General features: G+C 41.8%; 3 protein-coding genes across 7 annotated transcripts in view; 1 reads left to right on the top strand and 2 right to left on the bottom strand.

The window, feature by feature from the left end:
- wdr7 (WD repeat domain 7) overlaps positions 1–6,982 on the bottom strand; it is a 102,855-nt gene extending 95,873 nt beyond the window's left edge. For 3 of the 4 annotated variants that reach the window (XM_084934615.1, XM_084934612.1, XM_084934614.1), the window contains exons 1-7: positions 6,808–6,982; positions 4,296–4,467; positions 4,101–4,207; positions 2,804–2,882; positions 1,817–1,991; positions 1,615–1,691; positions 921–1,040 (exon numbers count right to left, since the gene is read on the bottom strand). In XM_084934615.1, coding sequence (XP_084790741.1) covers positions 921–1,040; positions 1,615–1,691; positions 1,817–1,991; positions 2,804–2,882; positions 4,101–4,207; positions 4,296–4,454 — 717 coding nt within the window. In that variant the 5' untranslated portion in view covers positions 4,455–4,467; positions 6,808–6,982. The remainder of the gene's footprint in view (positions 1–920; positions 1,041–1,614; positions 1,692–1,816; positions 1,992–2,803; positions 2,883–4,100; positions 4,208–4,295; positions 4,468–6,807) is intronic. The other variant, XM_084934613.1, reaches the window with a different exon arrangement.
- Positions 6,983–7,787: 805 nt separating this feature from the next.
- Positions 7,788–17,848, top strand: taf1c (TATA-box binding protein associated factor, RNA polymerase I subunit C). Its single transcript, XM_084934609.1, has 15 exons — positions 7,788–8,244; positions 8,663–8,774; positions 10,057–10,106; positions 10,361–10,459; positions 11,547–11,614; positions 11,701–11,951; positions 12,151–12,279; positions 12,368–12,485; positions 12,585–12,656; positions 12,739–12,874; positions 13,021–13,149; positions 13,245–13,440; positions 13,565–13,702; positions 14,175–15,556; positions 16,127–17,848. The coding sequence occupies exons 1-15, from the start codon at positions 8,128–8,130 to the stop codon at positions 16,370–16,372; spliced, it is 3,243 nt and encodes a 1,080-aa protein (XP_084790735.1). The 5' UTR covers positions 7,788–8,127; the 3' UTR covers positions 16,373–17,848.
- A 26-nt stretch (positions 17,849–17,874) lies between these two features.
- Positions 17,875–25,361, bottom strand: ccng2 (cyclin G2). Of its 2 annotated transcripts, none has more exons than XM_084934611.1 (8): positions 25,085–25,361; positions 22,802–22,919; positions 22,582–22,719; positions 22,241–22,491; positions 21,558–21,636; positions 21,354–21,452; positions 20,495–20,694; positions 17,875–18,990 (listed from the first exon to the last, which is right to left on the bottom strand). In XM_084934611.1, the coding sequence occupies exons 2-8, from the start codon at positions 22,904–22,906 to the stop codon at positions 18,858–18,860; spliced, it is 1,005 nt and encodes a 334-aa protein (XP_084790737.1). In that variant the 5' UTR covers positions 22,907–22,919; positions 25,085–25,361; the 3' UTR covers positions 17,875–18,857. The 2 variants fall into 2 exon arrangements, with proteins under 2 accessions (XP_084790737.1, XP_084790736.1); XM_084934610.1 differs by having other exon boundaries at positions 17,876–18,990; positions 22,802–22,962; positions 25,085–25,357.
- Between the last annotated feature and the right edge of the window lie 1,758 nt (positions 25,362–27,119).

Below are 27,119 nucleotides of genomic sequence, written 5' to 3'. Positions count from 1 at the left end.
AATGTCGACAAAATGTTGCTAACCATCGCACAAAAAGTTGGAATTCTGGACATGCTAAAGGAAGGTAAAAGTTACCGTGTTTTTCGGATTATAAGGCACATTAAGCGAAATAAAACAGTAAAGTAAGTCAAGCTTTAATCAACTCATTCTTCTTGTTTCCTCTATAATACATGACTTCTTTTTCTACGACGGTTTGAACTTTGAGAGTGTTTAAACAGGAGAGAAAAGTGTGAAAATGTTTGTGTCTGTCTGAGAAAAGTGTATAAAGTGTGTAGTGAGGGGTTTTACAGCCTTAAAACATCTATAATAATTGTAAAAAAGCTGGATACTTCGTGGATTTCACCTATCGCGGGTTACTTTTAGAATGTAACACCTGAGATAAACGAGGGACCACAGTACAGAGTTTTTCCTGGTTTCTTTTGGCTGCACTTCCAGCAGAATAAAAGAGGTTTACCAGCAGATTATAATCAAGTATGACAACATTTTAGACATTTCCTAAATCACCACCTTAATACATGCACAGTTGACACAAAGTTTGGGTTAATTCGTTGGTTTTAGTAGGGTATGACTTAAAAAGCTGCACATATAAAACTCATTTCTCTGTACAACAGGTACACTGCACTGCTCCAACAGCAGGTGGAGCAAACCATACTGATTTACCCAATAAGAAGTAAACCATCTTCATAGTATAGAAAACCCAAGGGTAACCCTCGAGTTACCTGCTACATAGTACAGGCTTCATGTGATTGGCTAAAATGGTATTACATGATAACATTTCTTTCACTCTACCAACTTTGTTCAATCTATTTTGATCAGTTTAAAATAGTTAACCTGACACAGGAGCATTTCATCACGCTCAGTCACCACTGTGACCATCATGCCAGGAAAACCACCCCCGAGTGGTTCGTGTAGGTTCTTACCCTCCAGTATTTGGAGCACACGACCAGCAGGCTGCTCTGAGTGAAGGTGCAGAAGGAGATGCTCTGGCAGCCCTGACAGTAGATCGGTTTGGACTCCTCTTCAAACACAGGGTCCAAGTCCTGAAAAAACAGACAAAGAAATTACAAGTTAGATCCTGAGCAGAGCCATGCATCGATGCTGGAGACACAGAAAAGAAGCATTTTTTTCCTTGATTTTTAAACAACCCCCTGGGCTGAAGTGCCAAAAGTTATAGTTCCTCTAACATCCACTTGAGAGGCTGGCTCCAAAAGTGAGCGACTCTCCACAGACTCATGTTTAAATGTCCAACTTTATATCAGAAATAAACATGTTTGCAGCCTGCTGCAATAAAACGTTTTAGACTATTGACACTTTCCTCCATCAGATTATAATACTTTAAAATTAGGGGTGCGACAGGTATGCTGAAACAGACACTAGTAAACTTGTTAGGCCTGACCTCCACTAAATGCTGGTACCTTTTTAAAACTGTCCAGAAACCAATGGGTGACATCAAGCTGGCCACATCTATCTTTTATATACAGTCTATGACATTCTAATCCAAGTAGGACTGGGGAGGTCTGTGTTTTCTTAGCTTTACTTTATTTACAGCTTCATTTACGATGGTGTAACTGAAGCCTGATGCGCGTTTTAATAAACACCTGTATGGAGGTGTACCTGCATTCTGCTGACCTCAGGTGTTATGATCCAGACCTTCAGGATGCCCGTCACTGACACCGCCACAACCGTGTCCTCTGCACAGAGACAGAACATAGCTTATTCACAAGTACAAACATGAAAAAGTCCACAGCGATGATGTTTTGTGCAGGGCAGTCTGCAAGCTAACATTCAAAGCAGTGAACCTGAGGGAAACTCTCACCTTGTGTGCGGTGGGATCGGATGATGCTCATAGAGCTAATCCAGTCAGGAGAGATCTTAGACACCAGCGAGTACAGGACCTCCAGGCTGGTGGCATCCACCACCAAGATTTCTGGGTAGTGGCCATTACAGAGGAGACGCCCCTCCCTCTGAGTGCCGATGGTGAACTGGTAGTACTGAAGAGGAGGCAGAGAAGGAGGAGGGGAGTGAAGATGAAATGATCTGGATTAAAGGTCTTTTCAATCACCTTGTGGCTTAATTTTGGTCTCTACTTTTTCCTGAAGGTAATATTAGGCTTTTGTGTGCTGGTTAAATACTTTTCAGCTTTTTTTTTTTCCACCTGAGCTTTTTTCCCCTTTTTTCAGGGAAAAGGGAAATACACCTTAAAGCTTAGGGAAAGAGCACAACCATTCCCTTTGTATGCTCTCATTATGAAAACCCTACAGTAAATACTAGTTTACACTAGTATTGGGAAGCTCATCTGTAACCGGAAGGTTGCCGGTTCGATCCCCCAGCTCTCTCTGTCCTGGTCATTGTGTCCTTGGGCAAGAGACTTTACCCTACCGCCTACTAGTGTTGGCCAGAGGGGCCGATGGCGCGATATGGCAGCCTCGCTTCTGTCAGTCTGCCCCAGGGCAGCTGTGGCTACAACTGTAGCTTGCCTCCACCAGTGTGTGAATGTGAGAGTGAATGAATAGTGGAATTGTAAAAGCGCTTTGGGTGCCTAAAAAAAGCGCTATATAAATGCAATCTATTATTATTATTATTATTATTATTAGTACCATAAAAAAGAAGCCAAGTAGAAAACATCTGACATAATTAACCAATCAGACTGTATTTGGGTTGAATAGATAAGGTGAGGCTGAATCAGTGCTATGCAAATGTACTGTTTAACATCTTGATGTCTGATGATCATTCACTGCATACGTGTGTGTGTGTGTGTGTGTGTGTGTGTGTGTGTGTGTGTGTGTGTGTGTGTGTGTGTTACCTGTATGCCAATGTGAGCGCATGCCAGCTTTGTGAACTCAATACAGCGTCCATCGTTCACGTCCCACAGACACATCTCCCTGTAAGGTCAAAAAGCTGCTGTCACACATTAATGTACTTTGAAGAGCTTCCTCATACACAGAAGCCTAATCTGTTTTAAGCTAATTATGGTTGTAGTAAAATGGACTGCATTCTTTTAGAAAACCACAGTGGTTACAGTACATGAGATGGTCCCTTTCGTACACCAACAATGCCTCATCTCAAAAACCTCCAGCTCTGAAAATGACTGGAGGTGAAATCAGGCAGTCTAATACACATTTACCACTGATGTGCTGTCCTGCACCAGTGCCTTCCTCTCAGACTTTTTCACATTTCTCACACTTATGCATTTGTTGGAGTTTGGCTCAGAGCTGGCTTAGAAGTTATGCTTTAAAAAAATAATTTATATGTTGTAATGACTTATTTCATTGTTTTTAAATTTTATGCATCACCCTGTCCAAACTAAACCTCCTACAACAAATCATCACAGCAGAAACACAACGGCGACTTCATTTAGGACAGCTATAACGCTTATTTAATCAAAAAAGGCAAGCAGCAACCTCTGAGACTGAGAAATAAATCCAAAGAGTGCAGTTCCTTTTATGTCCATAAGTGAGTCAGTCGCTTATAGACTCCCATATTAAAAGACCCAAGTTTACAGGACTTTACAGACTGTTACAGAGAACAGTTTCTGCCTCTATGAAGAGCTTTATCTTTTATAAGGATCACAGTACACCCATCTGTTAACAGGTCATTAACAGATCAGTGTGTTATTGATCTAGCAGATGCACGTGTCTGCCAGTTCCATTTGTAAAAGCCTCGTACTCCACCCTTTCATCCAAATATGTGGACTTCTGGCTCCAATAAACCAAAATGCAAAAGGTAATAAAGTCTCAGTATAGGACAAATAAATGGACCACATTAGAGTCCCAAAACCTGTCGTTTATACAGTTTATGTCTGTAACATGTAACCACTGTACGGGCATAACAATTAGGGCAGATGTGACACATATTTAGGATGAAAAGGCTCAAATTTAAATACCAGTCTTCAGAGTTTATTCCCAAAACTATTCTGACAAATCTTTCCGCAACTGAGCCTCAGCACTGAAATGAAAATACTTTAAGACACAAGTTAAAAAATAAAAATCACAAGAAAAGAAAGGTGTACACACTGCGACTGTACATACAACCCACATGAACGTGTTATATAAAAGTTAGCAAAAAGAAGTCTCATGGAAGCACGCTTCACGATTGCTCACCCGCTCTCAGATGCACTGACGATGTACTGTTTGTCGCTGCATGCACTCGCTTTAGACAGGCAGGTGATGGAGGCTGTGTGACCAAACAGCATTGCCCTGGGACAAATCTGAGCAGGAAACATAAGAGAGGAGCAGAGCGTTTGATGAGAGGAGGAGGAGAAGCAGATTGAATAAAGCTGGAGGACAAACACTCACCTCCAGCTCAGGCGTCATGTCCCAGAGACAGATCTGTCCATCGTGGCAGCCGGTGATGATGGTGCTAAAGTCATCCATCACCAGCAGGCTGCTGATGCAATGTGTGGGAGCTGTGCGGCCCCAGAGCACTATGGGTAGAACCAAGTTGTTCCCCGACATTATGGTGATGTGTCTAGAAACAGAGGAAACAATGAGGCTTCAGTGTGGCAGAAGTCTGCCTTAGCTTAATGGTTTTAGCAACATTTACATGTTTGAATGACTTCGTGGTTAACAGCAACCTGGAACAGTTTTGATTGGTGCGTTTTGGATCTCATGTTCATGCACAACAATCAGGAGGAAGTTTGATTTTACTCCAGCAAATAAAGCTGAATATCTAAGGACACCAATCAGAACCAGGATTAAATCTCAAACAGCTAAAATACTACTGAAATGATCATTTATGACCCATTTCACATGGGAATACCTTTTTAAACTTGTCAAGTTTAAAAATTTGTTCTGCAGGAACAAATCTTTGAGTGTGTTTATATTTACAGTCCAAATTGTAATAAGTTACTAAAGCAGTGAGATAAATCTACCCAAGCACACCCTGCGATCTCTGCAGCTCTCCCTCTGCAGGTATCACTGCTAGAAAGCCTGAGGATGGCTGCTGTCAGTCTGAAGAAAGGTTTGCAACAAATATGAAATTTAGATTTAAAGATAACAGTTCGTATGCAGACAGACAGCTTCCAGTTTAGCTTTGTTCTGTAGCAGGTCTGCACAATAAATATAATTTTAATCTGAAATCATAACTTTGGTTTCCCACAATGAAATGAATACGATCAAGTGATAATTAAAAAATGCTTGCTCTGCCAACAAAACAAGCTGTGTGGTGCAGTGAGCTTCAAGTTTTCTGGATTAGTCTGTAAGAGCAACACTCCATTAAAAGACGGAAAAACAACAAAACTCAAACATGTGACAGCAGAAGGTGAAGAGTTCATCCCTCAGTGCAGATCATCATCATACTCCGGATATTCTGCAAGTGATGTGACTCAAGAACAAATCTTATGCAAAGAGCGCTGGAGAGTTTTCCTTTAAACAACAACTCAAAAAACACAATACAGAGACCCAACAAAATCATGATAAAAATAACAACAATCATGCAGAACAACACAAATAGGAAGTCAGCAAGAATGACTGTTAAAAAAACCACAACTTCAGTTAAGCAATAACAGGGCAGGAAGTTTGATTCTGCCTTGTAAAGTGACATTTTATTTACATCCTTTTGATCGCCATTAAACCATTTATTGATCCATAATCAGAGCCAATGTCATCCTGGAGGAGACCACATGTTTAATCATGTGAGGCAAATCAGGCAATCATTCCAATCAGCATTAGTATTGATTGCAGTGACCCTTAGCTCCAAGGTGACAAGATTACTCAAAAGCAACAACAGAGCCTCCTGATACTCTCACTGTGGGAGCTCAAGAGTTCAGGACTTTGGACCAGCACACTCACAAAGTTAAACCATGCTGGAGTAGTGAAAACTAAGACCATTCATCCCCACTCATCATTTACTCATCCCGACTAAAGAAAAACTGAGGTGCAAACCAAAGCTGTGGCTCAAAAATTAACAAACGAATGAATCTGTGGTCCAAAATCCTGAGGTAAGTACTTAAACAGAGGCATGAACCCAGAAACTCATAAACCAATCTACAAATTAAATGGTGGCCCAAAACCTGAAGTAATGAGGTTGTACAAAGGAATAAATAAAACTGTGGCACAAATATCAGGATACAAATTGCAGTCATGGCTCAAATAACCATGCTTCATGGGAAACTATTAAGCTGCTGTTGCCCAGGACACGAGAGATGTTCAGGAAGACCTCCTCCTACAAGTGCAGATTCTTCATGATGCTTTCCACCAGGTCAGCCATGGATATACCGATAGTGAGCTTGATAACCAGAAGGACTTGGAAACTGAGTTACTAAGAGTAACTCCCGAGTGGGAAGTGAAACTCTGGCATTAACTCAAACAGTGGCCCCTGAAACGCGATCAGAAACGTCTTCACAGGCAGTACAGCCACGTGCTCACTTTACATCATATTTCTGCTCCTCTACTATTGAGAGTCAAAAAGGTTAATCCAGCTGCTCCAGTCTGACACAAACACACCATCAGTCTCAGGACAGTCACCCACACACAAAAGAGCAATAAAGCCAGACAAATAACACACACAACGTAAACGTAATTAAGCCATCATCAGTAACCTTGGTGTCACTCGGGTTTAAAGCTATCACGTTTGGATAAAACGGAGATGTTTAATTCAAGGCTAGCTATTAAGCTGGCAGCTGGAAAAATACCAGCAGCGGACATTTGATCTTAAATCTACCCATGAGTGATTAAAAGGATGCTGCACACCAGCTGCGCAATGATGTCTGAGACGCTGAGGCTAAACTACACCTGCAATGTCGGGACTTCCAGGTTAGCAGCGCAGCTAACGGAACCAAAACATAGCGCTAAAACGTCTTTTACTCACCAAAAGCAGCGGGCCTACTGGAACATTTCCCACTAACAGTGGGGCTGAGTGGTAAACGGTTCCCTCTGTGGAAAATAAAACGCAGAAATACCCTTTTCTTGACTCGCTTCGTCTGTTTGTCCTAGAGACGCTCAGAGATGCTCGGTCAGCTGACCATAGGACGACCGAGGAGCCGCATCCGGTAAACGGTTTTCAAAATAAAACAAAATGCGCAGGGAATTCGTTATAAGTTGTGGCTCCTAAAATGCAGAAATCCACAAAAATGAGCGGAAAACTACAACCGGATGAATAAATAAAATACAATGAAATGGCTAGATGTGATATCATCGTGCCACACCTACAAACAAAATTTCAAAGAAACACTTTTTTAAATAACTAAAATAATGAAAAGTTTGACAGCGATATGGAGCCTTAAATACAACAACACAGCAAAATGATAGTAATAATTAAAATACCACTAAATTATAGAGAATAATGTATTTAGTTTCAATCTCAGTTTAATTTGTAAATATTATATACAATACAATACAATAGCTCTTGAATTTAACTGGAACTAACTACAACGCCGTAAATAAAACTAAAATAACAATAAAAGCAGATTTTTAAAAAAAGTATGACTCTTGTCTATCGCCTTGATGCGATCGGTTAAAATAAGCTTTACTTTGAAGTTTTGCTCGCTTTTGAAATGAAACCGAAAACTTCCGGTATCCTCGGGGTTTTGTAATTTTTTCCATAAAACGACCATCAACTTTATTTATTTTAGTGTTTTATGTGGTGTTTTCTCACTTGGGATTTCCTTTAAATAGTCCTACAAAATTAAACGCCTGTTTTTCTTGTTGTTGTTTTTTTGTTTGTTTGTTGTATTTTGGGGGGGGGGGGGGGGCGTTGTTCGTTTGTGTAAGTCTCATGACATTTTTCATTTAAGTTTGGATTTTTTTTTTTGTCTTTTTAAGCTAACCGGAAGTCATTGTATTTGTTGTTGTTGTTGGCGCCAGCTGTAAAGATTGACTTCCGGTAGTTTTGTCGTATGGGGTCTACACGTGTTGGTGGACTCACTGAGGATTTGGGGTCATTTTAATGTCTACGTGGTCTCTTTTGGACTCCCGTGTGTTTATGTATGATCGTGTTTAGCACCTCTGAGCGGGTGTCACGATGTTCAGACGAAAATAAATAGAAACACGCGCTCGCTGCCGGCGGCGGGATAGCTAACGTTAGCTGAACATGCCCGAACTTGTTCTTCAACACCGACAGAGAGACAGACAGGCATCGTGGACACCGGAAAACCCGACCGCAGTTTGAATGATTTAACAGCAAACAAACATGGATTACCAGTTCCCCCAGGAGCTTTTTCCATCGTTTTATAACTGCGGGCCGCCGAATTTGGTGCAGAAACACAATGCTGGAGGCTGGGCCAGCTACGACCGGGTCAAACCTCAGGTGGGTCCCACGTGGATAATTCCGTGACTCCAGATCTGTCCGCATTCCTGCAGGGAAAATAATTATAACTTTGCTTATATGATAATTCAAGGGGTAAAATATACTAGATCATAGCAATATTTATGTTTAAGGTCTTTAAACTGAGGTTAAGTTATCACAGTAATGTGTGTGACAAATTCTCCTGTTAATGTCTTTGTTTATTTTTATTTATTTTTTTATTTATCGGCAACCATGTGGTTTACACCTACCGAGTTACAGAACTGTTACGGCCCCTTTTTGGTTTAAACTACAACTTAAGAGATTTTTAAATATATTTCTTTCTCTTTTTTGTAACCCAGCAGGTGGCTTGACTGTAACTGTGGGGGTGTTAAATGTTAGGCTCCAACTTTATTCGTGTTGGATGTGGTTGCGCTTTCAGGTTGGTTCTGGTCCTCTCTCCACCTGGACTTTCACATCCAGGCATCAGGTCGGAGGGGAGCTGTGGCGTCAAGTCGAGCCTGTGCCGGTCCCCCTCCTGGCTCCTAAACACGGTGAGTCCTCAGTAGAGCTGGGCGATATAAGATTTTTTCATATCACGATATGTTTTGTTTTTTTTTTTTCATTTCAGGCGATAACGATATATATCACGATATAAGCCAAATAACTATATTTGTAAGATTTAAATGTGCCGTTGCTCACAAATAAAATGTGAAATAATCAGCAGCTTGTTTTGATTTAAATATTTATTTCCCATAATAAGTTCAACAGGGTAGATGTACTTAAGGAACATGAGACTTTTTCAGATAAATAAAGGCAAATATTGCAAACTACACAAAAGGCAGCCGCTAAAGCGTTTAAGTTTCAAAATAGAACAAACAACAGGCTACTAAATTGTCAATTCCACTTAGAAACAAAATATTAATTCTAAAAATAAATCTTAGTTTGTTTTACAGAAGAACAGACAAAATTGACTAACTTTTGTCAATATCAAATAAACTGAGAACTAAAAGGAAATTCTCAATCTCTCCTTGTTGTATAGCTTAGCTTTTCAAACAGTTTTAACAGTTACTTTAGTCTGACAAAAGCCGAATGACGAATTAGCGCTTTCAGTCAGAGATTGCGCATGCACCACTTTATTGTATTTCCAGACTTGCTTTTGGCACAATTTACAGTGCGCGCTACTCTGTTTTTTGTCAGACTTGAAATAGCCGAAATACCTTCACACTACGGAACTTCTATGGCTCTTCCGTTCGACAATCTCTCCGGCATTGGAACCATCATCTGTTTTCTCTTCGGTAACCTTCGGTCACGCTTTCGGTTGATTTTCCCCTAGTCGGCACACTCATTTCCTCCATTACCCGGGGCGGCACGGCGGCTGGCTGCTTCCCAAACAAATACACATGTGCGGCTTGGCACTTGTGCTGTACATAACAAGTCACGTGACGTGACGCTGCGGCTGTGATTGGTTCGGCTCTGCGCTACTTAATTTGGATTGGCTGTTCTTTTTTTTCTTTTTTTTTTTTTTAAGAGGACAAGAGCGGTGAGGTCTATCGCAATAGTTTAATTTTTCTATCGAGAAAAAGTTATTTCGCAATACATATCGTTATCGTTCTATCGCCCAGCTCTAGTCCTCAGTCAGCAGATGCTCCTCTGGTTCAGACTCCTTAATAAACTGTAGTGACAGCTGTCATAGCTCAGGACCAGATTTTAACATCTAAGGAAAGATAAAGGGTGTGCCCAGAATATAGAGCAGTTTTTCTCTTTCAGATACTCTTGACTTCCATTGAATGTGTTTTTCCACATATATGTAAGTTAATTTTAACTTTTTTTTAGCTATTCTTTCGCCTTTGACGCCTCCGGATCCAATGAACTTCACAGAGCATGTAAGTGAGCCAGTGTAAATCATAAAATCACAAAGAGACAAAATTTTATTTTGTTTGTTTGTTTTGGGGTTTTTTTGTTTTTGGTTTGGTTTTATTTTTAAGTCGTGTCTATTTTTTTTTTCATATTTTTTCCAGTTTAACAAACTGAATTTTCTGGGCAGTGAAGAACTGTTTAATTTCTAATCAGCATTAAAGGGAACAAACAGTCCCAGATGACTCGTGTTAACAAACATTCATCTTTTCTTTGTGTTTAGATGAATAATTTTTTCATGGATCACTCCCTGGACGCCTTCGGCTGCATGAGCAGCGTTCTGTCCGAACACTTCTCCTTTAAGCTAAAAGGGCAAAAAGAGGTGGGTGTCGTCACAATGGGGTTAAATTACTTCAGATGTGATCAAAATCACACCCTGATTTTATGGACATTTAATGTGGTGTCTCATTTGAGCATTTAATTATTTATTTTATCAGCCCAAAAGAACACAGTGAACAAATTATGACTCTTCCTTTGAAAAGGTAGTTGCTGTTTTCCTTGCCGCTGATTGAGTGGATATCATTCAGCTCGATTTGTGTTTATACACACTCCAAAACCACAATCTTGGGCTGCAGCTGACGAAGCTGTGCCCCCCAACGAGGTGGAGGGCCACTCCATCCAGCAGGTGGATTTCATGCAGTTGGCAAACTCACTGAGGCTGTGGAGCAGAATATGGATTACCAGCTGCAGTACAGGATGAATGATTCACTGAAGAAGATGGATGATTTGGCAAATTTAATACAGCACAAATAGAACCTTAATGTAAAGGGCAGTTTAGTTTCAAATTATTTGCATTGTTTGGCTCCAAATATTAATCTGGTCTTTAAGATGTTTAACAGAAGCAACTAAAAGCTACACTTTAACAAAGTGCCAGAAGACAGAGGTGAAAGAGGTTTACAGCATTTTTGGGACTGATGTCATTTACAGCAGAAGACAGGTGAAAAAGAGGAAATACACAAGGCTCAGAAATCAACATCCAGTGAAATGTAAACAAACTGGAGCCACAGACTTAAAATGTTTGTTTTCTGGTCCTAAACATTGTTCACTTTTGTATAAATGTTCTAAGAATAAAATTATTGCTTGGAGCCAGATACCATGCACACCTTTCTTGACTCTTTAAGTCATTGCCAGAATTGATCCACTCAGTCAGGATGTATTCGTTAGCAAGCATCATTGTTACTATAGCCCAGTTGGTTTCTGGGCTATAGTAACAATGCAACTTTTATGGTGTTGATTGCAGTGCTGACTATCGCCAAAAGGTGGAGCCTTGTTCTGTTTGTTGTGTTGGATCTTGAGCTGAGAGTTTGAAGCAAACATTAACAACAGATTTTGTTTAACGTAAACATTTGTATATAAACACAGAAGAAAGCCGTGCAGTCGTTGGTCATCAGATTTCTGTTTGATTGCAGAAATATTTTAAGGATGCAGTGAGGATGGGGAGGGTGACCTACTTCCTGGATTTGCTGAAGGTTAAAATGTGAGTTGAGTTGATTGGTTGAAATTCCTGGATGTCGTAGCTTTGTTTTAGTTTTATTTTAATCACGTTTACCCCTCCCCACGCAGGTGCGAGCAGAAGTATCCCTGCCGGAAGCTGGCCCGGCACAGCTGCCAGCTGTATGACGTGGTGCACTCCATCCCTCCAGAGCTGCTCGGCTCACTGCTGTACGATGAGCTGGCGGAGCAGAGGGACCGCCTGCTGTTCTCTGAAGGAACCACAGGGGGTGCTCTGAGTTTCGTTCCCTTTTCACAGAGTGATGGTGGCTCTCAGCATGGCTGCCTCCTCTATCCTGGAAACCCTGCACTGAATACCCTCAGTATCCTTGAGTTTGGATTTAGGAAGCTTCTAAAGCAGCACTGTCAGAAATATTTTAGGTCCACAATGATCTTAAAACCATTTAAAAAAAACTCTTTCACTTTTAAAGTACTCACTGGGTCAAAGCCAGGATTTCACATAACCATGGCTGCAGCCATCATTGGATAAAATGCTTCTTGCCCTTAACACAGTACCTGCAGACTTTCACAAGGTGGAGCTGCAGCACCACAGAGGCGGTCCTTTCTGTGTGGATACCAGCAGCAAACCGTTCAGCTTCCCACTTAGAGGCCCCGTCAGACAGATCAGCACCGCCTCGCTGTTTGGCGAATGTGAGAGCAACTGTGGGGAATATTTGGAGATGACTTCAGGAGCATGGAGGCGTTTTTAAAGATGTTTGTTTGTTTGTTTGTTTTGCAGGTTGTGTGGCTGTGCGGTCGGATTACCTCTGTGGTGTTTGGAGGTTCAGTGAGAGAAATGAGCCGCAGGCACTCCAGGTGGTCAGCACGTCGGAGGTCGCGACCTGTATCAGCGCCAGGTTGGTGACAGTTCAAAGAGTGAAGTTGATGAGATGGATCTTTTTTGTGTGTGTATGGGGGCGCATGTGAGACTAATCATCTCTGCTCTGTGCTGTCAGTCCTCATGTTTTAGGTGAAGTTCTGGTGGCGAGCGAGAGCGGAGCCGCAAACCTGTGGACGGTGGGGAAAGGGTGAGGAAGCCAATGCATTCCGCTCAGAGATGACAATGTTTAAAGGGAAGCGCAAACTAAAATTGACCCTCTGACCAATCAGGATGCAGAAGGTGCGACATGAGGACAGCAACCTGTACTTCAACGCCAAGTCTCCATGGAGATGGTGCGAGTTCACGGCCCACCCGAGAGTGGTGCTGTATGCGGACAGGACGGGGGTGGACCTAACAGACATCAGGGTGAGTCAGGAGGCTGGTTAACGTTGGCGATTTTGCTTTTGTACTCCACCCCAGTGGATTTTAAATCAAATGACTCCTCCTACATCTTCTTCTTCTTTCATTTCACCATCTCTCCTCCTCCTCGCCCTCATCTTCTGTCCCTCCAGGTGAGTCCGGCCTCCTGCCACACTCTATTTCGTATCAGCAGCACCGCTGATTGTCGGAGCGGAGAGAGACTTGTCCTGTCCAGGTATCTAGGAGACTCCCACTCCTTCCACCACCTAATCACCACTCAGGTACGCCCAGCATCACTTAAGATTTACAGGAAGTAACAAATCAGCTAAAACGTTAACGGTTCCACTTCACCTTCCTCTCTCTCACTTTTTGTCAGTACTCGGCCTATATCATGGACGAGCGCTTCCCGTGCGTCCCAACGCTCAAATGGGATCACATGATGACGTCTCCACCTATTTTCTGTCACATTGTTCCTGGCTGCGCCTCGTCAAGCTTGTCAGCTGGCGAAGCAACCACTAAGGTCCTGCTCAGCTCCCAGAGTTCTCAGGAAATGATGATGCTGCAGTATGCAGGTGAGCCACCAGGGGGCAGCGTGGTTTAGTTACTTTCATATATATATACAGATATATAGTTAGATATAGATATAGATAGATAGATATATGGATTGAACATAAAAGTGAAACTGTGTGTGTTCAGGAGGCAGAGGGAACGCCTGTTTCAGTCGAGGTCCTCCTCAGGCTCTGCTCAGGCCCAGAGACAGTCTGAAACACCTCCCAGTCCAGATCCCTCACCGCTTGGACGTTGCAACCAACAGACTGTCCTCATATGCTGCAGGTGAGAAAGTGATGCTACAGTTTACGTGACCTATCAGTTACAAATTAATTTAGCAGGAACCTTTAAAGTCTTAAATTTTTATAGGTTTTGATTAGACGTACCTGTAGCCCAGTCACAGTCACATAATCATAATGTGGCATTAGCCATCATCTGAAATACGCTACGTGTAGTTTTGGTTCATCTAATGTAGTTAAATAAGGTCTAACTGAACTTAACACAGTTCCCATGAGTTATTAAAGCCTTCACTTTTAGTTTCTAAGTTTTAGTCATGAATGTTAGAAAATGTATAAGATACATTCGCTCAGTTAATGCAGGCTCCATATTTGATCTATTAAAACAATCAAGGAGGAGGTGGAAGTTTTTTAACCCGTGTCACACCTCAAGCTTTAATGTTCTGGTGGTTAAAGTAGAAGATGGATGGATAATAACAGTTTCTGAGTCTGCAGAGGTTCACTGGGTTGTTTGTTTCCAGGTCTCACTTGCATCCAGAAGGCAGCAGAAGGTGGAGGTGGTGGCGAGGAGTGCATGTGCGTCCTCCAGCTGACGGAGGCAGGAGATATTTTCTATCAGATCCTGGAGCACGAGCAGCCGGACACCAACGAGTCACAGCCTCGAGCCGAGGAGGGTGATCTGAAGCCTCGGCAACAAATTCGTCCAGGAATGACAACACGGGCAAGGAAAACAGCTGAGAGCCTTCCACCTGATTCTCAGCTGATCATCTCCGAGACATCGAGTGATGAAGACGTCGTTGGGCCCACACAGGGTCCATCGAGGATTGTACCTGAAACACCGGAAAGAGGACAGCAAGCATCCAGCTTCTCGGAGGATTCAGAGTCAGAGATGAACCGAAACCGAAGGCGGATGCAGCTGCAGGTTGTTGTCAACGATGATTCAAGGGCGGAGGAAGAAATTGGATTTGACATCGGTGTGAATGATAAAGCTGTTGAAGTGGAGGAAATTGTAAGTGGTGCATCTCGGAGAAAAACTCCAGTAAAGCTAAGCAGTGGTGCTCTCGTCACATGGAAACATTGGCTCCAGAAACTGATGCAAAAAACCTATGAAAATAAGCACCGTTCACACCTCTTGCAGCACTTCAAAGCCAACACTCAAGGTCTGCTTTGTATTCCTGAAGGCGATCAAGGCACTTCACGGCAGGATAAGTGCATGCAAAGCCTGAGGAAGGAGCTGAGGTTGGGCATGTCCAGACGGTCACTGCTGGTTCACAGCATGGTCTCCACCTCTCTCAGGCCTCCACATGTAGTACCCTTACCAAACCAGTTTAACACGAATGTCTGGACAGATCCACTCAGTCACCGACTGACCCTCTCCTGGCAGGGTGAGGAGGCATGGCAGAAGTGGTGGAAGGACCAGCTGGGCTTCACCAAGGAGGCAAAGGTGCAGGCTCTGCGAAGGAGGAGGAGGAAAGAAAAAGAGGCGAAGCAAGCCACTGGACGTCGATTGAATCTGAGCGCTAGCTTTACCTCGTCTGTCAGCTACCAGTCGGCGCTGGATGACCTCTCTGACTCTGCGGGCTGGTCCTCCGGAGTCAGCCAGGCGGCGTGGTCAGACACAGAGGACAGAGGGAGGCTGTCTCAGTTCTTAAGTATGTCTGAGGGTGAGACTTCGAGGGCTGCAACGCCTTCCACCGTTCTAAATGACACTCCAACAGCAACTCCAACTCCCACCCCGACCGCCACACCACAACGTGATAAACGTAGCAACCCTCAGCAAACCCCCAGCAGGACCACCACCCTTCCTCAGACCCAGACACTCGGACTGGACTCCACACCAGGCAGTCAGAGGAGGAGCAAACGACCAGCAGACGACTACCTCGAATCTCTGTTCGCGCCACAGGTAGTAACATGTCTTAGATCAGGTGATTTAAAATGCTCACATACAGAAAGTGGGATTTATTTTATACTTTATTAATTAATTAATTTTTTCATATATCATAAAGAATAGAAACCTGAACAATAAAAATTAGTGTGAATGTTATTGTTTGTATAACAGGACCTAGATAGAATATTTGTACTTGATTTAATTAGATGAAAAATTTGCAGGATTCATTTCATCTAACAGATTATTTTACGAGCGTTTGGTGGCTAAAGGTGACCACTGGCAGCCAAAGTACAATACTGTCTCATGCAAAAATCCTTTAATCTGATTTTCAAAGTACTTGGCAGTTTAAACATAGTGTGTTACCTTGGCTGACTGTTCTTCATTCTTTCTCACCTGAAGAGGAGGGTTTCTGGGCTTCGTTTTAGGACCACTGCTGTTCTTTATATAATGTATTTTTTTATGCTAACTTGATACCACCCACCCCCAGTACATATACCGTAGGGCATATATCTTAAATCTAAAGGCATGGATAATAAATGCCCTTTTGTGACCTTTATGCTCGCATTAACTGGCTGATGTTTCCAGGATGATCCTTCGCAGAGCCATTACTTGGATGAGGGGAGCTCCACAAATCCATTCTTGGCCTCATCTCAGCTCCGCAGCTCCCAGTCCATCCCTCTCCGAAATTACAGTGTGGATTTGACCAGAATGAACTTCGGCTCGCCGGGCTCCTCTCAGTCCAAGTCTCAGTCCTACTCTCAGTCCCAGAGTTCACAGGGTCGATTGTCACAGGCATCGCAACCAAAGAAGAAGTCTCGAATGGGATTTTGAAATGTTTACTCAGTCTGGGAATGTATTGTTTGGGATTTTGGGATTACGCTTCCTGGATTTGCTACACTGGAATGAAATGAGAAAACTTGGACACTGGATCTAAGCTAATCAAGGAGGATCACCTGTGTGACGTCTGGAGGAGTCACTGCAGACGGTTTGGTAGGACTGAATGGAATTTATTACCTGAGTTGTGTATGTGTGTGTGTCTGTGCGTGTGTGTGCATGCACGCAACTGACTGAGCTCATGTTCCTGTTTTATTTATGACTTTTTGTGATAAAAGCTGAGGGTCAACATGCAGGATTAATTAAAGCTGTAGAGAGTAATGGTGATAATTAACTTGAGCTCAGCAAGGGCTGGTCCCTGAATTATGCTAGGGTCTGTTATAACTATAAAGTCTAGATAAAGCTAAAGAGCCTTTAACGTATCAATAATTTCCATAAAAATTATTAAAAAGATACCAGAAGTTGGTTTACCCAAACGTATTTCAGAAGATGATACTGTGAAGACTATATTACTGTACCAGACAGCTGTCATCCAACTTTCACATATTTAATACCAAAGCCATTCCTGAAGGTCATAATGAACACACCCACAAACAGCCGCCTCTCATCAACTGTGTGGTTAAATGTACATTATTTAAAAAGCTGCTTGTCTATGAAGTATATATTTTCTTATATGTTTGTTTCACTCATTTTGCCAAATTTATGTTTCTGAGACTTTTCTACATCTAAGCAGAATTTAACTTATTTTCTCAATAAAACCACAACTAACATGAACAAAAATCTCAACTTCTCCTTTAAAGGGAAACAAGGGCAGAAACTTAAAAGACCAACCACACCTGCCACTTTCGTGGGTTTAAATTCAGCAGGTTGTGGCGTTCAATGGAAACGGTTAATATTTAGATGCGCTGCACTACTTATCATTCTTGATTATTTGTCAGATGATTCATCTCCTTCCATAAAGGACGATCCAGTGTATCTTCTATGAAAGGGGGTAGTAAAGGAAGCACGGAGGCACCTTTCCTTTATTTAGAGAGAGCTTCTGTTGTGGCTGTCGGGCAGAAACTTCCAGGTCTTGTTAGTCAGTTGGGAAACTTTCTAAGAAAACTGACTTTTGGTGGCGAAAGACTGTTGAAGAGTTTGTGCCTTGTATACAGTCTCAAAAAGCAGTTTGTCCAGCTCAGTTGTTTTGATGAACATTTGGTTGTAAATTGGGTGGCCAAGTTAAAAAAGCTGGAGAAAGGTGTCGTTTGTTTGTTTGGGTTTTTCTTTTTTTTGGGGGGGGGGGGGTCCCAGCTTTACTGGAGTCAACGCACCAAAGTTGCACATGTGGCTCTTAAATGTGTTTTAAATTCTTGGATGTGCACGAGTGCTGTGCCTGTAGAGCAATGAGCTGCACTCAGGTTCAGGTTTGATTGATGGAGTTGTTTTTGCTTGCAGAGATGATTTAAAGGGGAAAAAAAACAGACGAGATGTTTAAAAATAATATTTTTATAAGATTCTTTTTTTTTTTTTTTTGGTGACAAAAAAAAGAATAAATAACTTAATATCTACAAAAAATTAAACTTTTTTGTACAGCATTTACACTTTTACATATTTTTGTATGAACATTTTTGACATTTTTCAACTTTTTTTTGACACTTGGTCACTATTATTTAGTTTCATACAACAATCTCTGAACAGTTTCAAACACCACAGACGACATTCCTTTTGTTTTTAAGCTACATCCTAACATTGGCAACTTCAAATTTAAATCAGTCATACTTTCAAACACATCCATAAACACACGATCGTTAAATGTTTTTCCAACCTCCACTTCCATTTAACACTTGAAATTACATTTAAAAATAATAATAATAATAATAATAATAAAACTGTGCAAATTAAACTGAAACAAAAGACCGGAGCAGCCGCGGTCGGAAAGTTTCCAGTTTGATCTGGAGAACACGTCACTGATACATCTTTAGGTTGCTCTCATTTACTTTAAAGTCCTGATTTATCACATGAGATTCGACTAAAAGAAAAATTGCGACCACTGCTGCTTTCAGCCTCTGTACGCCAGAGAAACACCTCCTACTCCTTAAAACAGTCTTGGATTAATAACAGTCAAAAGACATACTCAAAAACAAACGCCACGTTTTGGCAAATTACTCTTCCAGCCTGCTCTGACATTTTAGCGACCATCATTTGTCTGCTAGCTCAGCACCTTGAAGACCAGGCTGCCCAGAGTTTATCTGCAAAACATCACTTATATCCTTACAAAGAAAAAAAAAAAAACTTGCATCCTGGAATGTGACATCTCAACATGCACCGACACATCTACAAACTAAATCTATCAAATCTACCTGGAGGATGTCTAACCGCTCAGCTGCCAGTTGTGCTATTCTCCACCAGCACCAGAGCTTATTGAACAATAAATTAAAAGACGGCAGGAGAACACGGGGTGGTGGGGGGTGGAAACGGCGAGGCACGGGCAGCAGAGGCTTCAGGCATAGAGGTATTGGCGTTGATTTTGGCGACGGAGGTGAGGAGGGAAGAAGGAACCTTCGGCATCGCTGCCCAGAGAACTGCTGAGAGACTCTTCACCCGAGCTCATCATATCCTCACATGAGTCCTCGCTGTAGACACACAGAGGGAGGTATGAGGTCAGTACAGTCATGTAGAGGCTTTGGCAAGTTGATACGACCATGGTAGTAACCTTCCTGAGTCACGTTAATAGTGGTAGCATCTGACATGACACTGTTAGTATCTTGCTAAGCTCTCCTGCTTTGGCGTGTTTTTGAGGTGAATTTGGACTGTTAGTATCTCGTCAATTTCAAGGTGAACAATTAGTAGTGCGTGTGGAGTGGTTGTACCTTGCACAGGTATGTTTGGAATGAGAGTATCTTAATTGGGGTTGTTTTGAAGTCTTTGTGTCTGGTTTGGGTGTGTTTTTGTATCAGCAGTAGTCTCTGTGGGCTCAGAAGTTACTCCTAATGAGTAAATCTGTTTCATCCTTCTCATCACCCTCTAAAAATAGAAAATTAATCTGGTGCATTTGGGTATTTTCACCGAAAAGCTAAATCATGACATTTTTCAAAGTTATTTTAAATCAATCAATCAATCAACCATTCATTCTTAATTTAATTGGAGTTTCTTGGCAGTAGAACCAACTGAAGCCAGTTGGAAGCTGCACTAAACCAAACAAACAAACAAAAAAAAAGCATTAAGTGATAGAAACTGATCTCTTCTAAATCTATTTGGTCATTTCTGATCTTGCTGAGAGGCACTGGGATGGAGATGGGCTGAGCATTGAAAGCAAAACAAACCAGTCAGCTGTTTCAAACTTCCTCATATCACTTAAGACTATCAGCTGATCTCATGTTGTCTGACTCAGCTGACTGAACTGTTAAGGTGTGTAAAGATGTTTGTTGATCGGGAGCTTTGTGTACTCAGCTTGTGCTTAAATACCCGCCCACTGGAACCATGTCTGTTCCTCTTTTCACTTTCAACACACTGACGTAGAAATAAAAAGGAGCTGTCCTTGATACATAAAGGCGAGGCCACTCTGGCTTCATGTGACGTCATGGAAACAGTTGTGTCAGTGGGATGTGACTGGCTGGGAGATATGAGAGGCCCTGACAAGCACAGACCGTTTCAACACAGGAGAAACTTCAGTGTTGCCGCTTGTTGCCACAGGAAAGTGTTTACTGCAAATAAAATAAAACAAACGCACTCTCTCCACTGATTTAAACTTCATTTCATAGATTTTTCTGACTTTATCAGCACCAGAAACAGTAAGTGTCCTCCTTCACTGCTGTTACACTTGCTCTAGATTACCTGACAGAGACTTTTCAGGGCGTTTCTCTGTGCTGCGTCACTGCAAAGGCTGAAATATTTGGCGTATGTGATGACACAAAGGGTGTGTTTGGTTCCTTTTTCATTTAGCCTGTTTTTGCAGTTGTTGTTGGTGGTAGGAGTGTTTGAAAGAAGTGATCAAATCAGACTGAAACTGAAGCCAGTACATTCAGTCTGATTGGTTTCTATAGCTTGAAACAAGTCACTAAGACCAAGAAATTCAGGATCGGTTGTGTTTTTGGAGGTGTGACGGCGGTGTTGCTTGGGTGTGTTTGGGGTCCTCACCTCTCGCTCTCATCCCAGCAGCCCTCTGGGATGGTGGGCAGTTCGGGGACACTACGGTAGCTGTGCAGGCTCTGGGCGGTCCGCCGTGACACGATCCACTGCAGCTTCCTGTGGTCGGGTTTGCTGCACTCGGGGGACGCGTAGTCTGACAGGCACTGGGCCACGCATTTGCGCCACAGCACCAGGTCAGCATCAGCAATCTGAAAACAAATAGGGGAGCAGATCAGTCTAACTGTGCGCTTCGCACTGACAAGACGACGGTGTGTTTAAAACTATCCGGTTACTTAACAATTAAACAGAAACCTGGTGGTGCTGGTGATTTGCAAGTGTGAGAAAGACAAAAGAGCTAAAGATCAATTACAGCTCCTTTTTAACATGGAGCCATCACAACATGCCAGGTTACATAACTACAGACATCAACATAAAGAAAATATTCTGGACCAGAGCTGGGCTAAGAATAAACACTCTCACGATACACGGCTGCTGCTATTCATAACTCGAGTGCTCACTTCTTCTATTTAAAAACTGGAGTCTCATCTTGAAGCTGCAAGTCCGCAGGCTGTAAGGATAGTTAATAAAGTTGTTCACATTTGCCAAGTAAAAGTCTGCACATGTATTAGAAATGCCTCCTGTGTGCGGCTGATCCAGGAAAATGCCCACACTAATTCTCTTTTAATGGAGTCATGAGACATCTGCTAATTTAAACTTCTCATTTCCTCTGAAATCCACCTGCTCTGTGTTGTTGACTTTGGTGTAGAAAATCTATTTCTCAGTTTTTTTCCATGATTTGTACACCTTCCCCTCCCCGGATGAGTTGTTGTTGTGTAATGAAGTCATGCACTGTTTGGCAACAGCCTACCTTGAGGTGTCTCTGGATGTGAGAGGCTATTTCCAACATGTCCTCGGACTGAACGGCTTCAATCTCCTGCCTCAGCAGTGCCAACGCAAGGACGGACGGCTGGAAGGAAAAGAAAAGAAAACAGTTAAACAGGATCAGTGTTGTGTCAAGAATAAAATGCATTTATTTGTCAGTTTTTAGCCAGGACAGACATGGAATTGTTACCTTTGCTTTGGAGAAGGAGATCCGGCACAGACAGGCTTTGAGCTGAGCCTCCAGCTTCTCCAGGCTGAGCGTAGTCTTCCTGTTAGGACAGACACAAACATGCAATCAGGTTCGGGTCTTTAACAATTCTCAAACACACGCAATCATCAGTTTTGTCCATATTGCTATTATTATTAATAGCAATAAACTGAGAATCGAAAAGGTGGCTCAACATTATCTTTGTCAGTCACAAGTGGTCAGCCAATTAGTGTTCAGTTTCACAACCAGATGGCAGTGGTAAACACACTTAGCAGGACTCGGCAACTCAAACAAAACACTGATGTCAAATATGAGGCCAGTTAAATTCTGTGCAACTCTTCAATTGACTTAATTTGCTCTAAACAAAACAAACTGGTGTAAACTCTGATGTGGCATTTTGACCCAAGCTGAGCTGGTTAAAAACAACACGGCAGGGTTACATAAGAGCAAAGTTTTGTTGCCAACAGCAGAAAACAAGTGTTATCAGTGCACTTCAGTCAGACACTGCCTGCTGCCCCACATAACAAGACTTTTTGCCAATCGAATGTCGTCCAGACTTTTGAACCCAATCCAGAATCATCAAGCTTCCAAACATCAACTGTAATGGATCATCTATTTGCAGACACAAATCTGAACAAGTAACCTCGTGTTTGTAAGGGCCTCACCTATCGGTGCAGTGCGATAGCGCGATCTGGTGGTACAGGTGCAGAAAGGTTAAGGCGGTTACGGCTTTGGACTTGAAGTTGAGCTTCTCGGTGATGATCTTCTCCATCCGTGCGAGGTCGGACACAGTGAACCGGCATTGTCCGATGCGGATGAGCTCGTCGGTGGGCGTCAGGTTGCACTCCTCCTCTGTCACTTTGGCTGCTATATGGAGGCAGCTGAGGCTGATGCAGGACAGGTGCTTGGGCTGGATCTGATGGGAGGAGAGACGACAATTAAGTAAAGAAACCTCTGAAGCTAAAGTGTGCAGTGTCTGCTCCTAGCAGGTGTGAACGTCTCATACCTTCATCATGGCGAGGAATCTGTCCAGCAGGTTAACAGCCAGGACGAACGTCTGCGTGCTGTAACCGAAGAAGCTGGTCAGACTCCACAGATCTTCCACTTTGGCATCTCTGCACTTGGCCGAGATCCGACTGTCACCCTGGAGAATAAAGACACACTGTTGGTTAATTTCACAGTTATTAAGAAGCCTGTTAGTGATGCTTAGATCTACAGGTGCCCACCGGCGCTGTGGATTCAATGGCGCTGAGTCCCGTTAGTTTGGGGAGATAATGCACTTCCTGCTCACAATTCACCCTCAGCTCCTTCATCAGCTTGAAGGCATCCATGTCTCAGCTGGCACTGCAGGAAGTGATCAGTCTTTTTTAAAAACACAGTACCGACACTGCAAGGAAAGAAAAGTCACAAAGTTTAGTTTTTATGCTGTAACCTTAAACATCGTCGCGATTTGTGTGATCAGTAAGAAAAGGCCAACTTACAGCCTTTGCTGTGAGCTTGTGCTCCTCGGCAGCTACAAGACTGTCATAGTTCAAATAGTTGCAAATCGTAACTGAAACTAAAAGCATTTTTGTAATACACATACATAACAGGATTTCTGCAAACTCTCCGTCACAATGAAGAGCAGAGCAGAAGTTTGGAGTTTCCCCTGAGGTGAGTTTGTTATGACATTTTACAATGTTATGAAATTCACTTCTAACCAGAATTTTCTGATTTCTTCTTAAATCTGCTTTTCTCCATTTTGTTTGTTTAAAAAAAAGTGACTTTTAATCACACTTATGCCTCTAACTATTGAATGATACAAATCTAGATTATATTTTTAAATCCTGTTTGCATCCTGGCAGCTGCCTGATTTACCTGCTGCCTTATCTGGCAGGTTATTCAAAGTCACCAGATGCACAAACTTCTTTCCACAAGGACGTTTGGACTCAGCTCAAACAAGCAAAATCAACAGAGCCTCTGGGCAATTTTACATTCTACAGCAGCGCCACTCATGCAACAATTGGCTCTGTTCTGTACCTGTAGCTCACGACTTCTTCATGATTCGTTTTTTGCACATTCGTTTGCATTTTAGTTTTGCTCCATATTTAACATTTTACTTAACTTTTCATTATATTTTAGAGATTTTTGCCATTTAGCAGGGGGTTTATTTACTGCATTCAAACATCTGTAGGTTAGCCACCCAAAGAGGGTTTGGCCTTTCCTGACAAAAAAAAAAGTCTGTGTGATCATAAGAAAATATTTTGAACCTTTTTGCTGCGTGAATAGACTTGTCGTGAGTATGGCAACAAACTCACTGCCTCAACTATAGAGGGAGGAGAGCTGCTAATGAACACATCCCCACCAAGAAAACCCATGTTAAGCTACTAAATTCTATTTAATTTCTATTTGAGGAATTATGTGGCACATTGTTTTACTTATTATCCTCTATTAATCTGTTGTTTTATCGTATTATTTGCTCCGTTTTATCAACTTTTTGGGAAAAATAAAATCCAGTTTTACTGTATTTCACACAGAGCAGAAACAAACGCTTTCTAGTCTGTTTTATTGTAGACGCCTGAGTATATCATGAGAGTAATGTGAATGAAGAGGACACATTTGAGGTGAAGTCTTTGGAATCGTGTCAGATAATCTGTATCCAGGTTGAGGATCTAAGTTAATCACTTGGTCGTTGCTAAACTGCTACACTATTACCGTGTTGTCACATGACTTCACATTTTCGGGTACATTGTTGCTAAACTGTTACGTGACTGCCGTGCACTCTCAGTCTGGGGGTCAGAGCCCAGGGCCCGGCCCACTTCCCTCAGCTGGGCTTCGGTGTCAGATTTCCGCTTATCTACGTCTTCTCGATCCCCTGACCGAAAAACAAGTACCCCTTTTTCCTGTTATGGCTGTAAATTAACGACCTAAAATACAAATTAAGTTGCCCCACACGTCTAAAAACACTGTTTTTGTCTTTTGGTTTTGTTTTTTGAATTTTTGTAGTTGATGTGGACGGTTAGCCTCCGCTAGCTAATGGTTTAAATCCTCTGTAGTCGGAGCGGGGGGAGGGGCTTCTGTTTAAAAATGATGAAATATCTTAACTATTTTACTACGGAAACACGATTACCCACACAGATATTTAATAATTGAGAACTAGAGCAGAGAGTTGACTTAACAAACCGATTATATGTCATTGCAGTGGTTTGTAAAAGTGAGTTTAACCGAGCTTAGAAAAAAGGAAAACGGGTCCAGATGATACCAGCTACAACAGCGAAGAGAAGCCTCTATGCTGTACGTGCAAACTGAAGCAAAAATATCAATTTTAAGGAAAAACACACATTAAATGCTTTTAATCTAATGTCAGAACTATAAAATTCACCTATTTGCTATTTTTAAGCGCTTCTGGACGAGTTCCTGTCGACAGTAATGAAAAACCTTCAAAAACAAAAAACGACACTTTACTCACTCAAGTGAACGCTCTAAGTAAAATAAATGCAACTGTGATGTATTTTAAAGGTTTACTCTACCTGTTTCTGTGAGTTAGATCCACATATCTGTCCTGCTGTGGCTTATTTTTCTTCTGCTCTTCTTTCGTCTTTCTCTTTTTCTGTCCTTTGTTGATGTTGAGTAAGCTCACGCCTACTTCTCGACGTCACCCGGCCACAACCAATCAGACCCATCGCTTTACGAACAGCTGTCCCCTTTTTAGGGTGTTAAAGGCACAAATTGCAGCTCGATTCTGGTGTTTTTGTACCACCGTATTAGCATTTTCACCATATTCACACTGGAGATAGATAACCCAGCTTCAATCCACAGATACAGCTCGGAGAAATGGAAACACAGCGTTTGGATCGCGAGAAACAAGCCCACCTTGAGTAACATTACCGTGAGCCAATCAGCAAACCGAAGTTTGCTGCGTTCAAATAGTCCGCCCAAAATGTAATGTTTTGATTGGATCGTGCCTACACAGAGACCTGACGCAATCATAGCATTACGTAGTGCCTTTTTTGGACAGTTTTTTTTATTCATTGTCTGTGTCAGATGTGAAACAATATGTCTGTAAATGGTTAAACCTCAATTCCACCTTAAACAAGCATACCAGTGTTTTTATATACTCTAAGATCTTTCAGATGTAATGAAGATGTTTATATTAAATAAGAATTCAACACAAAAGTGATTAAATTCAAAGATACTGTGGCAAGCCCAATAAAGTTTATAAAAACAAGTGGAATGGGAGATTCTACACCTGGGTTCATGTAACGTCACAATGAACCAGAATGAGAATATCTTCTGATGTATTGTCAGGAGTTATTTAGTTAGTTATTTTAAGACCCCAGTCTAAATTAATGGGTATACAGCTAAAAGTCCAATTTAACATGAAAACATCATGTATAGAGTCAGATCTGATAACACTAAAGTAAGGCTTTATAAGCTTTAAGTCTCCCATATGTTTTTAGCTATGGTTTTATTGAATTATAACCTTCGCAATGAAACACAGAAGTACTTCAAGAATAAAAATATTAAATATGAAAGTTCATGATTTTACTTTTATGCAACCCTGGTGGCGAAACCAACCAGGGTTTGCTTGAAAGGTGTGACTGCTGAATCCATTGATATGCAAATATCAGTGGGTACTATATAAGGGATATCTAAATATGCACTAACTTACATACATTTCCATTAGATAATGTGTAAATGAACGTTTAAATGTCTATTTTAGACCACTTTTTAGGAGCTTTTCTTTCCTCTTGCCCGAGAGAAGACAGCTTAAGCAAAGAAAGAAAAATATATTTGTTAAAAACCCTCAGAAGCCAAAAAAAGTAGTTTGTTTGCAGTTTCCTGCTGGAAAGGTGCATTAAAATTTCATTTAACTGTGATAAGATTGTTAGTCAGACCACTAATGATGTCGGTACTTCTGTCTAGCTGTCCGTGTCAATGATAAAGTGCATGGTCATCTTGAAAGGCAGAAGTCAACCCTTATGTCAGCATTTACTTTGGAGCTGCTTTTGAGGAACCACCACTTCCCACACGCTGGTAGGAAACACACCATAAATCCCTGCCATACATCAGACTCAGAGTCACAGAAAAGTCCACGATGAACTTCGCATTTAGCACACTGATCAGTAGGTTTTGGTTACGCTGGCCCACAGAAGATTACCAGAGAAAGACCCAGCCTTTTTCTTTTGTTTTTAACCACATAATGGAGTCTTTCCTGGGACAAATGCTTGTAAACTCCCACAGAAACATCCAGAAAGAAGCTTTGTGTTAATTCTGTTCTCTTAAACAGAATCTGTGACGAGCTAAGATTTGACACAACTCTGTTTTTACTCAACTTTCATCCTTTCTAGCCCTTTCAGTCGGGTTTCGGTCCTTTCACAAACAATATTGTAATTGGTGGTGATTCTGGTGGTTGCTCTGCTTTTTTTCTGCTGGACTTGAAAGCTGCTTTTGATACTGTAGGAGTCAAAGGTTTGCCTCTTAACTAATTTCAGTTTTACATCTAGAGTTATACAAGGGTCTGTCTTGGGGCCTGTTCCTTTTTCTTTGTACATGCTCTCTCTA

Source organism: Perissodus microlepis, chromosome 7, assembly GCF_051167445.1.
Source record: "Perissodus microlepis isolate ML-2025 ecotype Zambia chromosome 7, ASM5116744v1, whole genome shotgun sequence".
Lineage (NCBI taxonomy): Eukaryota > Metazoa > Chordata > Actinopteri > Cichliformes > Cichlidae > Perissodus > Perissodus microlepis.
Note: the sequence above shows the minus strand (reverse complement) of the source record. Positions and strands in the feature narration are given on the sequence as shown.